Below are 14,742 nucleotides of genomic sequence, written 5' to 3'. Positions count from 1 at the left end.
GATTTAAAAAAATGCACTCTTGGTGATAATGGGCACAGAATGGACGATGACATCCAGTGGAAATAAAATGAACTGCGTCCCAATATGAGGCTGTGAAAGTGGGTTTTTGATTTTTTTTTTTTTTTTTCACTTTCATTTCAGCCAGTTATTGTGTTGAGAGGGAGAAGTGAATAATAAATGAATAATAATTTATACATTACATGATTCCTCCTGCAACATTTCTGATTTTATAAACCCCTTTTCCTGTCTGAAGGTGATGAAGGCATGTTCCAGAAATAGTGCCGGTTTGAACTTTTGAAATAGGTGTAAAGGTTTTTCCAGTGGTGGCTGTGAGGGGGTGGGATTGTTCTTTTGTTTTTTATTTAAATTGTGTGGTGGTAACCAGCCCCCAATGGGTTTATGTTTTGGATGTGATAAACCAACAGCTCAAAAGTCAGCTTCATTCTAGTTTTGTATTCTGAGACTTCCCTCTGATGAGACAGTTGTTTATTTCTGGACATGCTGTAGATTTATGCAGCTCAGCAATCCAGCAGAATTCAAACAGCACATTCAGTAAGATTTAGTGGGCTGTCTGAATGAATGGTGTATACTGGAAACACTGGTGTACCTCCACTCCACTTTAACAGATGCAAACTACCTGCTTTTTGCTGTGATTCAAATTCTCTGCATTTACATAATGATTAATACGATAACTTCACTCTTCTGACTCAGATTGGGAACTTCTAATTCCCATTTTAGCGTGTTGTGGTTGTAATTATACATGATCATCATGTTTCTTCATGAGTTCTGAGCACATTTATTCACAGTTTTAAACTTGCCTGTGATTGATTTGGGCATGTGGATAAAAATTTAAAAACTGTTAATAATAGAAACACACACACACACACACACTGGTTAGTTAGTTGGAGGACTATTTTGTATTTAGCAACCATTTGCACGTAGTGTTGCAGTTTATATCAGACTATCATAACAACTACATGTTATACAGTATTAGTTGGTCTCATGCCACAGATTTGTGCACTTTTACAAAAGTCCACAAGTTCAAGAGATCAAACAGTAAAACTGTTTTCTTGTTGTTGAAGATTAAACTGGACAAAATGATCATAATCAGTAAATCCTGAACTGGAAAGGAAAAACAATTGTTCTTTGGTCATTTTGCTGTTCAGTTGTCTTCTCTTTCTTCCCTCCAGATCTTCAGTCTTCCTGTCCCCTCATCTTCTCCCATCAGGTCTCCTTTTCTTTCCTCCATCAGTTTCCACTTCCACTTACTCTCCATGTTCTTCTGGTCGTATTCACAACGATTCTTAGAATCCTCTGAGAGCTCCTAACTGGATTGTGATGGATTAATGTGCACAGAATGGACGATGACATCCAGTGGAAATAAAATGAACTGCGTCCCAATATGAGGCTGTGAAAGTGGGTTTTTGATATTTCCACTTTCATTTCAGCCGTTATTGTGTTGAGAGGGAGAAGTGAGCGTCTCCAAGGAAACCGACCACAAACATCATCACTGGACGATATCATTTATAGCGTTTCATTAACGTGCCGTCATTCAGCGTTTGAAGAATATTCCTCTGACCTCGCTGTACTTCTGCAGTTTTCTCCTCTGATCAAGAAATTCTTCAGCCTCTGAAAAGTCCTCCTCCCTGCTCCGAACAGTTGTTCTCCATCTTGAGGGTCAAGATGTTTTCTTTTGTTTTAGTCTGATGAATCTTTGTGAATACGTCCCCTGGTCGCTGCAGTGACTTCTTACGGTCTGTTTCCTTTTTTCCGCCTCCTGCTTGTCTTTATTTGTCGTGTCTTTAATTTTGCAATTGGAATCAAGCTGCTCTTTTTTCCAACTGAGATTTCACTGAGACAGAAAAAACCCTTGTTTTCCCTCTTCACAGATACTTGTGATGAAAGTCTTCAGTGGTCTCACCATCACATGTCATCCACCTAAGTATCTCATCGGGGATGAATGCTGTCCTAAATGTCTGCCTGGTAAGATCCAACTGAATGCTGAAGGGTCATTTCACTTTGATCATTACATTTGGAGTCTTTCTGTTATGCTGTAAGTGTTAATAATGTTTGTGTTTAGATCAGTGGAGTCAATGAAGTTTCATTGCTCTCTGCTGCTGCTCTTCATGTTCACAAGAGGAAGTTATTGGGGGACAACATCCATCTAACTAATCAAAGTTTTTTTTTAAATGTTTATTTATATTTAAAATAATTATCTTCAACAGGAAGTTGTGTTAAAACTCATTGTACCGAGTTCCGCAGCACTTCATGTCTGCCCTGCATAGAGGGAACCTACATGGATAAACCTAATGGATTATCACTATGTGCTTTTTGCACAATCTGTGATGCAGGTAAATATCTGTTCATATTTTATAATCATTTGAAAGAGAAAAATCAAATGTCCACTGGTTGATACGTACAGTACCAGCAGTTTAAATCAAATCCAGACAAGTCATTTATGCAGATGTTTCCCATTAATTCCTCATTTGGAGGAGTTATTTTATCACATTTATTGAAGAAGTTGTAAACACTGAAGGTGTCTTATAGATAGAAAAAGTAGCATGTAGCTCTGTAGCAGATACAAACAGAATAGAGGTTTTCTAACTGTGTTTAACCTCCATGTGTGTTGACAGGTTCTGGTCTGAAGGTAAAGAGGTCATGTACAGTAACATCAGATACAGTTTGTGAACCACTGGAGGGATTCTACTGTACTGACTCTACAGAAGGCAACTGTGCAGCAGCAGAGAAACACACAACCTGTCAGCCAGGACAATACATCAGCCAGAAAGGTTGGTTTTCTTGGACTGACTTTTAAGAATATATTATATATACTGAGTTCAAATGTGCCAATGATTAATGATGATTAATGATTACAGTAAGACTGACCTGGCCTTGATCTTGAACCAGCAGAGTTTTCACATGAAACGTATGGTTGGACAAAAGATTATTTTGTGGCGCTTCCTGCCACATCTTTACTTCCATCAGTGAATGGAGTTTGCTCAGTTGTCCTTCAACAATGATATCTATTGATTACAGTCTGGTACTTCTATTGAACTAAATGCTGACTGATTGTTTCTCTTATCCAGCTGTCAGACAGTCATCCAATCTGCTCATTACTTGTCATGTAAAACTTTGAATCCTTTCATGCAGCTGTATATCATGTGTGTTTGTGCAGGAACAGCCTTCAGAGACAGTGTGTGCTCTGACTGCACTGATGGAACATTTTCAAATGGGACATTTACATCTTGTCAGCAACACACACAGTAAGTGAAGCTTCACATCAGACATGGACACATTTGATTTCTTGAAGCAGCAGTTAGTTTGTAATATCTGTATATTTTCCTGTAAAAATCTCCTTCTGTTATTCCAGATGTGAAACAATAAACCTTCAGAAGATAAAAGAAGGAACAACTTTGACTGATGCTGAATGTGGAGAACCAAGTTCAATTGTGACAGTAATTGTGATCAGCATCTTGGTGGTTTTTTTATTGATTTTTTTATTTGTATTAATAATTTACTGTCTCAAAACAAAGACCACATGTCTAAAAGGTAAGAATTGCATTTTTTTTAAAATGTTATTGCATTAATTTGGGATGATAAAAGTCATGACGCTGATCATGTTTTGTTTTTTTTATTGGTTTTGTAGGTATATTCAAACAAGCAGATGCAGCCCTTCACAGCAGGGTAGGTTTGTTGTCACTGTAATTTGCTCTGTAATATATAACAACACTTTATTTGTTTTAGATAATGAAAGTTACTTTTTTTTGTTTCACCAAAAAGAACACACCAGTTGCAGCAGAATCATCGGAGATGTTGCCGGTGTGAACAGCAGCAGGTAAGACAGCAATGTGTTGTTCTCTGAAATGTTCAGTGATGGAGGACTGTTTGACTGAGTCACATCTACAAATGTACAAGACGTCTCTGCTTTAAGTGAATGTATTTCTCTCCTCAGACTGACACAATATGTGGATGAACAGATAAACATCTTTTCACTGCAGAGTAAATGTGTTCTAGAATCCTGTTATAACCCTGAAACTGAACACGTTCTCTCCACTCCTGCTGATCTACAGCAAAGATCATCATCTCACAGCAATATACGCTACAGAAACTGAAGACCGTCTGCAATGTTAAACTTGTTGCCTCAATCTACATGAAGGTCCTGGTGAGAGTGAGTCATGCTACGTGGGACCGTTTATGTCATCTTATTCTATTATGTCTTCTATCCTGTTTTATGATCCTATTTAAAGACCATTGTCCTTTAAAAAGTAAAATATCTATTATGAGGAAAATCATATTTGACATTTTACTTTGGAAAAGGAGCAGTATTAATATGAAGCTCCATTTAGTCATTTTTTAAAGGAAGTTTTCTATTTTTGAAACAACAAACCACCACCGGGATATAAAGTTGTGTTGGATAATGACATGCACGCTCTTAATTATTTTTATTCCTCTGTTAAATTTTGCATATCATGTTAGTTTCAGGCCAGCAGGAATGTGTTAAAACTTATTAGGTTAGTTTACAAACACGCCTGAAAGTCCTGGATAGAAAATCACTACAGTATCATCATCATGTACTTTTGAAATAGAAAATGTTAAGCTTTGACAACTTGTATTTAGATATCAGTTTCATGTATACGAATTAATAATGCTGCTCCTCCACTGCTCTGGAGATTTGTAATTGTTGTCTTTTTGAAAATAATGTATTTTACACATTTTGCAGTTGCACAAATAAATGTATTCAACTAAACTAAACTTTCAGTGTCATGCAGAACATATAAAGAAGGAAAAGCAGTAATGATTAGTTACTAAAGTGAACTCCAGTGGGGCTGAAAATGTGGATCGTGGATTTATTTGTCTGCGTGTGCAGTGGAAGACAAAATCCAGAAGGAGGCGCTAACACACCGTCATTAGTAACAAACACAACAGGCCATTACTACAATCCCCCCTGGACTGCAAGGACCACAACTGTCATGATATTACAACACATGCATTTTAAGGTGCTACATTTTAGTGTGTTGCTGCTGCGAAAATGTTGTTTTAGTGACAAATTGGCTTCTGACAAATAATTACACGTGATGTGATCCTGAACACAGCAGATGAGTGTCTTAACACTACTGAAGCCAAAACCTGGTATGGCACTGAATGAATGAAAGAAGTGGAGAAGCTACAGGTGCAGTAGAAGAGTGTCTGTAGTCTTCTACAACATGAGACCCACCTAGATCTGATCCTAACATGAGACCCACCTGGATCTGATCCTAACATGAGACCCACCTGGATCTGATCCTAACATGAGACCCACCTAGATCTGATCCTAACATGAGACCCACCTGGATCTGATCCTAACATGAGACCCACCTGGATCTGATCCTAACATTAGACCCACCTGGATCTGATCCTAACATGAGACCCACCTAGATCTGATCCTAACATGAGACCCACCTGGATCTGATCCTAACATGAGACCCACCTGGATCTGATCCTAACATGAGACCCACCTGGATCTGATCCTAACATGAGACCCACCTAGATCTGATCCTAACATGAGACCCACCTGGATCTGATCCTAACATGAGACCCACCTGGATCTGATCCTAACATTAGACCCACCTGGATCTGATCCTAACATGAGACCCACCTGGATCTGATCCTAACATGAGACCCAGGTAGAATCCATCTGTCATCATCCAGTTCTGTTTGGTACTCAGCTGCATTTTTTACACTAATTTTAGTTAAATTAACCCTTTAAAGAGACACAATCAAACAAACATATTAAAAGTATAAATGTCACTTCAGTAAACATCCCTCTCTCTGTAAATACTAACAACAATACAATGTCAGCAAACAATCACTCACAAGGAAATCTTAAAGGGGAAAATATAAAAACAGATATGAAGCTCTCAGTGGAAATAAATAGGATTTGGGCCACATCAGAATGAAATGTGATCGTTGCCTAATAATGTTTTCCAACATGTAGAAACATGAAAAAGAAAACAAGCAGCTGAAGCTGATGGATCACCTCCACACTGAAAAACAGGAACAGCTGCTTCTTAGATTTTTCTTTAGAGGGAAGCACATGCACAGGTCGTGTTCATGATCACACACATGATGGGGGAGCTGACGGCTCGTTTCTGAGGTGTCACCACTGTTACTCTCTCTCTCTCTCTCTCTGTCTCTCTCTCTCTCTCTCTTCATCTCCAGTAGCACTTCACTCATAGAAGTCATGTTCCTACATGTCTGGTTCCATTAAATGCCAACAGCTCTAATCACTGTTGTGTGGAGGTTTGTCAAAGCTCAGTATTAGTGAACACAGCTCGACTCCTTTATCCTTTAAAAATCCTGCAGGAGATCCAAAGAGCTGCAGGGGGAGTACAGACAGGATTTAGCAAGAGAGATCATACTTCTCCTATTTCAGCTTCTCTTCATTGGCTTACTATGGAATCAAAAAATGAAATCAGAATTGTTCTCCGAACTTACAAAACTCTTCATGGCCAAACTCCATCTTATCTCAAAGAGTTTATAGAACCAGATCATCCCAACAGAGAGCTTCACTCTCAGAGTGCTGGACTGCTTGTGGTTCCCAGAGTTATTAAAACCAGTCTGGGAGGATGTTTGACAAAGTTAGGGCAGGTTCAGGCTTGAGTCATCCTTTTATTATGCTGTTATCAGCTGCTGGGGGAAAGTCCACGATGCACTGAGCTCCTCTCCTGTTTCTCTCTTTCACCCTCGATGCATTTATATGACACCATTACATCTCCTTAACTTCAGGCCTTCTCTCTCCCATAGTTTTCTATATTGTGTTGTTATCTTTCAGTTCTCCTTGCCTGCGTAGTTTTAGGATTTTCTTTTGCAGGTATCCCTGCAGCTGCATGTTTCTGATCTGTGATTACTGACCTGACCAACAGTTTACTGTAAAATCATTTCATTCTGCCAAAGGCCTGACAGATAATGGAAGAGGGAGTTTGGTTGTTTGGATTGTTTGTGGATTAACCCACGTGTTGTTTTTTTGTGTGGTTTTTTTTCAGGAACACAGGATGCGATCACTTGGCGAAGTTTGGTGTACATGTATTCATGGGAGATTCATGAGTTTTTAACTCTAGTTTGTATTGGAAAATGTAGAAAAAAAACTTGGTCGCTTATCTCAAAATAAAGAATGAAGAAATCCACATATTTGGCATTCAAATCTAAAATCCCAAACAAATAAAAAGTACTTTAAAATGTTACAGCTAACGGGACATTCACTTAAACAGTTCTGACAGGATTCAACTAAAATTTGAACAAACTATCTAACTTTTTTTGTGGATTTGTGCTGGCGGTTAGAAAAAAAATAGAGAGAAAACTTAGTTCCTCACGTTGACATAAAAAGATCTCAGAGCTCTGTTTGCTGGATGCAAAAATCAGATTTAAGATATGAAGGACATAACTGACTGAAACTGAGAGATTACGTTCAGAATTCCCCTAAAATCAGGCCAAACATCTGCTTCTGTTTGACCTGGAGGGACCGGCCAGCTCAACTAAGATCATTTCATTCTGACAAATAAAAGAAGAGCGAGTTTGGTTGTTTGGATTATTTGTGGATAAACCCACGTGTTTTTTTTGCGTGGTTTTTTTTTGTGTGTTTTATGTAAACAGGTTCTGTATCTGACATTAAAAGTATGTTGTCAAAATACAGAAAATAAAGTCAGGTCTGTAGGCCTGAAGGGATTTTAGTCATCAAGATTCTCCTAATTACTTGAAATCACACTGAATTAATCTCAGATTAAAAATAGTCCTCCAAGAGAAGCGCTGCAGTTTGGTTATAAAATACGATTATAGTAGGAATGTTTTATATAGCTGCCACTTCTTGTTTGTTTTTTTACCTAGTCTAACCTGTACTAGTACACCTGGCTGGTAACAGCTGGATAAAAGTGCCGTGATGGACGTGACAAATAAAAACATCTTTGATGGTTTTCAATGATGATGAATTGTCTGTTTGTTTAAATAAACGTTCTGCACAGTTGCACTTGAAACTGTTCGAGGTCATTTGTGGATCTTTGTGTCGATGTGGTCGGGAGGGTTATCTTTCGAGGAATCGAGGGAAAGAAACAGACCTGCCCTTTATAAGTCTGCACTGTTTACTTTCAGTTACACACCAAGATCATCTGAACATCATGTCGGTCACCTTTTTTTTAACCTGCTATATTTTCATATTTATTTCGCATCAAAAGTAAGATTTCCGATGCCACTTAAACTCCTCCGAGTGCCGTGATGTAGACAGGTAAGTCTTGATTTGTGTTATTCATGTTATCTGGTAACATCTACAAACAGCCTTAACACACAAAGATCAGTGTGTTGTTGAGTTCCCGGTGAAAAATACAATAATGTTCCAGTTCATGCAATGTTTTTTGTTGTTGTTGTATTTCCTCATACGCAGTAGCATGAAGGTATTTTTGTGTCTTTATTATGCAAGCAAAAAAAAGATAACAGTTTTGACAGCAAATTTCTTGCTCTGCAATAAAAAAATCAAGTTTGTAAGTAAAAATATATAAACTGATAATAAGATTATTGCAATGCAAAAAAAAAAATTGCTCTTACAGTTTTGTTAGTTTTGATTACAGATTTAAGAATTTTGCTTCTGAAACTAGACTTTTTGGCTGCAAATTGAAAACCTTTGCTATCGAGTCAAAAACCTATAAGTTGAGTTGGATGTAGTGAGCGGGACATACGATGGAGACGCAGTTTCTATTGGTGGATTGACTTCTGCCACACAGCATGGACACGTCCCGCTGCTTCTGTAGACACCCGACAGGAGAGGACAGTGTTTAAATACATGGAGGCATGTTTGTGTGATATCAATCTTTTTCTATGGAAAGTGATGTAAGAAGGCTCTCCTCTTTATCAGCCTCCCGATGTCTCCTCTGTGACACGCTCTTGACACACACACACACACACACACACACACACACACACACACACACACACACGCACGCACACGCACACACACACACACACACACACACAGAAAACAACTCCCTCTTTTCACACTAATATTAATAGCTTCTCCCACTTGTCTGTCTGTATCTCTTCAATATTCAGGTACGACACTCGGCATGAGTATAAATCTTTGGCCAGTGAGCGACTGGGCAGGTCGGACTACCAGGAGCAGTATGTGTTTGTTTACAGGTGAGCTGAACTGTGTGTGCCACTTTACATCTCCACACACCTAAATGTTAAGACTGAGCGCAGACGGTAATGTTTGTGTCTACTCTCTGTATCTGCATGTGTGCAGGGCTGACAGAGTGACAGTCACTGGCCAGTATCAGTACCCAGATGATCTCCATGGAGACGTGGATGCTTTTGCAAGAGAGCCTAATCTGGGTCTCAGAGTCAGAAGACATCATATTGGTTTGTAGTAAGTTGACTCACAGAGTCAGATTTAGGGGACTTCAGAGGACATTATAACAATAATGTGTTGTAATTTGAGAGATCCATCATGGCTGATCATCATACTCTTATCAGAACATATGAAACTTCAGCAGCTACATTGGCACAATGAGATACTTTCAATTCATTTAATCACTGGGATTTAGATTTTGTTAATCTTCTTCCCTCCCCAACAGTTCCAGTTTGTTTTATTTTGAAAAGCACATCTGTCTTGTTTCAGTGACGAGGCTGTATGTCTTAAGAAATCTTCAAAACCATACTCGAAGTCTGTAAAGTATTTCCTGGGGTGAGATCCCAGACACACACGATATACCACAAAGTACAGAGAGTAAAATAACTGGACAAACAAATTAGCTTCTTTCATCAAACCTTCTTCCTTCCAAACATGAGAGACTAAAGCACTTCATTTAAATAGGATTAAGTGATGGGCGTGGGCTGAGTTATTTACGTATTTTTACGTGATACTTTCTTTCTAAACCAGGGTCCATAAAAAAATAGGAATTTAGAATAACAGAGGGAAGTGTATATATACTTTAATTGGTTATAAAAATGGATAACAAAGACCAAGTAAATTCTGATAATGCTCCATCTTTGAGGAGACTGGAAATATGATGTGTCACTGGCTGAGTCGTCCTCCTCATCACTGTGGCTGATCTGACATTTACGTGTCAACGAGGGAAATTTTACTTTAATGTGTGAAAAGCACCTGAAACAGAAAATCATCTGCCCACACCTGGTAGAGTGTGAACGGGGTCTGTGTTTCTGGCTGTCTGGCCATGTTTGAAAACCGAATGTTAAAAGCATATGATGTGTCCATTACTTACAATGGCCACGTTTATTATTCCCAGGATTGGGGAAAAGGTGCAATCACAGCATTTTAAAATAGCAAAAGGTGTACTCTTAGGCCCCCTCCTTGGTTCAGGGATGGTCGTTCCTCCTTCACACAGACGGCCTCTTTGACTCCAAAGCAGTGTTCCTTCCATCAAGCATGAGCTCATCCTCATCCCTGAAGGAGGCCATGGGCCTGTACTTCAGTGTAAACTGTGGAGTCCTGGCCAGAAGAGGTAGCTCTTCCTCCCAGCACTTATCGGAGTACACGGCATTGCGCTGGTTCTGGTTTATGCTCAGTCAGCGGTTTTTACGTCTCCTTTCTTTGATTAGTCGTGCACTGTTTGGGCGTCAAACCCACCAATAGAAACTCACATCTATTCCCGCCCATTATGTCCAACTCAGCTTATTCCTACGCAACCAAAAGTTTTTGTTTCACAACCAAAAGTTTTTAACTTGTGACCCAAGAGGGCCGGATTTGCAATGAAAACTTTTTGTAACAGAAATAAAGTGTAATTTCAGAAGCAGAAGTCTGAATGACCAAAACTAACAAAACTGTTCGAATTTTGATTTTTTTTCAATCCAAATAATTTTATTCTCAGTTCATATTTTCACCTACAAACTCGAGTTTTGAATGCAGGGTAAGAAATTTGCTCTTAAAACATTTTTGTGTTTGTAAAATATAGACACAAAAATACCTGCAGGGAGACAACAAATTAGACTCAACGACATTCAATGATTCTTGATCTTCAACAAACTACAAGAGAAGATATAATTCTTGTTTTACTACTTTTTAATTGATAATGAAACTCATTTGTGTCAAATCAATATATAAGATCTGGGGAGTGATGTATTGATGAGGTATTTTACTGTTGCTGCTCTCTGAGGAAAATTTGCACTCCAACAAAAGAGGTTAAAGATACCTAAAATGTACATGTGTGAGTGTGGCAGCCAATTAGAACCAAATTTATTTATTTATTTAAACTCACTAAAAAAAAAGTTAAATCACTAAAAAATAAGGTTAAGTAATGAATCAAACTAAATATTTGATATCGACTGACTTCCTCTGAGTTTATATTGTATCAAAAAACTTTCAAAGATAAGCAAAAACTAGAAAATTAATTAAAAAAAAAAAAAAAACTAATACTTTTCAGTAATGGAATGAGAAACAACACATTGAATGAACAGCAGGTTTGTTTTCCTTCTTTTAGAGCCTGACTGATCAGCTGATGAACTAAATGCTGTTCACATGACTGAATATGGAGAGAAGCATGCTGAAGGTTCTTTTCCACAAAACAACCAACAGTGTTGTTTTGTTCTTCTCCCATGGTGCATGAATTAAACTGGATTTTATTCAAGCAAGTATATTTACCAGAAAGGGAAATAGTGTTTGCATGTAATATATGTGAAACCTGATTATTCAAATCCTACATGATCAATAAAATTCTGTTTGAATTCAGTTTTATTCATATAGCACCACATCATAAGTCACGTCGAGGCGCTTTACCTTCTGACTGTATAACATGTAGAAATCCAACAGTTCCCCTTTGAGCAATCACGTGAGTGTTGAGAGGAAGAACTTGCCTTTAAAGAAATTCAACAGTTTTACATGTAACTGTCAGCTAAGAAGGAGTTTTGGTCTCTGAACAGCAGACTTTTGCTTTTGAAATGAGGCTCTTTTTGTCACAAAAAGTTTTGATGGCAACATTTTGGTGTTTCACAATCACCAGCTATTTTCTGAAAGCTGGTGTGATTAGGAAATTAAAGATGTGAAAGGTTTCACTAAGCTGCACGTTTCAGTTCTCATAAAACTACTTGAATGTAGGGAACAAAGTTCGAACACCAGAACCTGTGATTAGTGTCAGATTTTATTCTTTAGTATGTCAAAAAAGAAGATTGATATAACGATAAATAATTTTACTTTTATGAAAGGAGAGTTATACCAGTTTTAAACACCAAAGTGGAAAACACACATGATGTCTTTTGAGTTAGTGTTGGTTGGGTTTGAGGACTACAGGTTTGAAAATGACATTGTTGGGGATGTTGAGTTCTTCAGACCTCTCATAGTTACATTAACCACCACCAGCATAACAGCCAAATCTCCATCTGGAGTTGCATTGTGGGTATTTTAGGGGTCAAGTTTTGACAAAAAGAATTTGTGGAATAAGAAGTTCATAAACTTTATTAATCTCTGCCAGTGTCTTGTCATTGTCAGCACTGAGCTCCATCCTGCCCCGATCAGAAGGAGGTTCCAATAAAGGCTGGGGGAATAAAAAGGGGGAATTGTGAGGAAATTTTCATTCAACATTGGTCTCCCTCTCTCTTACTTACTGTCTAATTATTTCTTATTACCTTTTTATTATTATTAATAATATCCCATCAGGTTCCCTGGCGTAAGTCACTACGTCCTCCTGAAATCTGTGTTGCCATAAGTTCAGGTCTGTTGTGGCTACAGACAGAGACGGTTAATTTAATTATCTTTCCGACCATATCCACATTAATACACATACAGTGCAACGAGATCATGTTTCTCAGGACCAGGGTGAAACGTAATCAACATAAGACATAACAGTGACCAGTTTGTCCTGTAGTAAAGGTCGACAGTGAATTAGTATAGATAGTCCAACAGGGTGCAGAGTGGTTAATGTTTTACAGTCTTATTGCCTGTGGAAAGAAACTGTTCACAGTCTGGTAGTGTTTGATTTGAAGATGCCACTGGAGAGGTGTTCAGAGAAGTGGCATCTATGTACAACTTTAAACACCTTTACACTCATCACTCAGTCTAAAGTTGACCAGCATCAGACTTTAAAAGGCTACATTAGTTGTTTACTGTTGTAGGAATGAGGAATTCACTGACAGAGATCAGATTTTTATTTTCAGCCACTTCTTTGTGTTTTATGAAGTGAAACAGATCTGGTCTTGTGCTCACGATCTCGGTTCCACAAATGATTGGACATACAGAGTTGACTTCCCTGTCCTTCCCTGCTACAACTACCAGCTCAAGATAATGCCAACATGGCAGATTTCGAACTTGTTTCTTCACATCCAATCATTTGTTTAGCAACCACAGTCAGGAACACAGGATGTGATCACTTTGCAAAGTTTGGTGTACATGTATTCATGGGAGATTCATGGATTTTTAACTAGTTTGTATTGGAAAATGTAGAAAAAAACTTGGTCGCCTATCACAAAATAAAGAATGAAGAAATCCACATATTTGGCATTCAAATCTAAAATCCCAAACAAATAAAAAGTATCTTAAAATGTTACAGCCAACGAGACATTCACTTAAACAGGTCTGACAGGATTCAAATAAAATTTGAACAAACTATCTAACTTTTTTTGTGGATTTGTGCTGGCGGTTAGAAAAAAAATAGAGAGAAAACTTAGTTCCTCACGTTGACATAAAAAGATCTCAGAGCTCTGTTTGCTGGATGCAAAAATCAGATTTAAGATATGAAGGACATAACTGACTGAAACTGAGAGATTATGTTCAGAATTCCCCTAAAATCAGGCCAAACATCTGCTTCTGTTTGACCCGGAGGGACCGGCCAGCTCAACTAAGATCATTTCATTCTGACAAATAAAAGAAGAGCGAGTTTGGTTGTTTGGATTATTTGTGGATAAACCCACGTGTTTTTGTGTGGTTTTTTTTTAAAATGTTTTTTTGTGTGTTTTGTGTAAACAGGTTCTGTATCTGACATTAAAAGTATGTCGTCAAAATACAGAACATAAAATCAGGTCTGTAGACCTGAAGGGATTTTAGTCATCAAGATTCTCCTAATTACTTGAAATCACACTGAATTAATCTCAGATTAAAAATAGTCCTCCAAGAGAAGCGCTGCAGTTTGGTTATAAAATGCGATTATAGTAGGAATGTTTCATATAGCTGCCACTTCTTGTTTTTGTTTGTACCTAGTCTAACCTGTACTAGTACACCTGGCTGGTAACAGGGACAGGTTAGACTAGGCTGGTACTCCCCCACCCCACCCCACCCCACCCCACACCGCCCCCCGTACTGTGAATCCCTCCTTCTTTGAAGATCCCACTGGAGAAGAGTTCAGTGAAGTGGCATCTATGTACCGAGCCACGGTCAGCAGGAGTCCAACTGGAATATAGTTTGCTATTGATGTGCCTTCATTTTTAATAGTGAGTGTTTTATTCATCACTTGCGTTTGATAAAAGTTCTGTGTTGTCTTACTGAAACTGCGAAATATATAAATACAAATAAATAAATCTTTGATAGTTTCTAATGGTGATGAATTGCCTGTTTGTTTAAATAAACGTTCTGCACAATTGCACTTAATACTATGTCCGTGTCCATTTGTGGATTTACACTCATCTGTATGGATGTGGACGTGGAGGCTTGTCTTTGGGGAATCTAGGGAAGGAAAGACCTTTTATAGTCATTGTAAGGTCTGTCTTGTTGTACACAGACCCGCCCTTTATGATTCTACACTTTGTACTTTCAGTTACATCAAGATCATCTGAACG

At 38.2% G+C, this 14,742-nt stretch overlaps 1 protein-coding gene and 1 long non-coding RNA gene across 2 annotated transcripts in view; both read left to right on the top strand.

The window, feature by feature from the left end:
* Nucleotides 1-14,742, top strand: part of LOC138210156 (uncharacterized) — a 30,888-nt gene that overhangs the window by 9,051 nt on the left and 7,095 nt on the right. The window contains exons 6-12 of the mRNA XM_069169121.1: nt 1,191-1,228; nt 1,890-1,983; nt 2,226-2,351; nt 2,634-2,789; nt 3,176-3,263; nt 3,371-3,549; nt 3,647-3,684. Of these exons, the coding sequence (XP_069025222.1) occupies nt 1,191-1,228; nt 1,890-1,983; nt 2,226-2,351; nt 2,634-2,789; nt 3,176-3,263; nt 3,371-3,549; nt 3,647-3,684 (719 nt within the window). The remainder of the gene's footprint in view (nt 1-1,190; nt 1,229-1,889; nt 1,984-2,225; nt 2,352-2,633; nt 2,790-3,175; nt 3,264-3,370; nt 3,550-3,646; nt 3,685-14,742) is intronic.
* LOC138210228 (uncharacterized) lies at nt 8,165-14,709 on the top strand. Its single transcript, XR_011179234.1, has 4 exons — nt 8,165-8,254; nt 9,073-9,159; nt 9,266-9,388; nt 11,460-14,709. It is a non-coding gene; the product is annotated as an uncharacterized lncRNA (long non-coding RNA).

The sequence above is a fragment of the Embiotoca jacksoni genome, unplaced genomic scaffold, assembly GCF_022577435.1.
Source record: "Embiotoca jacksoni isolate LCO1_2020_lvr unplaced genomic scaffold, fEmbJac1.0.p SCAF_43, whole genome shotgun sequence".
Taxonomy (NCBI): Eukaryota; Metazoa; Chordata; class Actinopteri; family Embiotocidae; genus Embiotoca; species Embiotoca jacksoni.
Note: the sequence above shows the minus strand (reverse complement) of the source record. Positions and strands in the feature narration are given on the sequence as shown.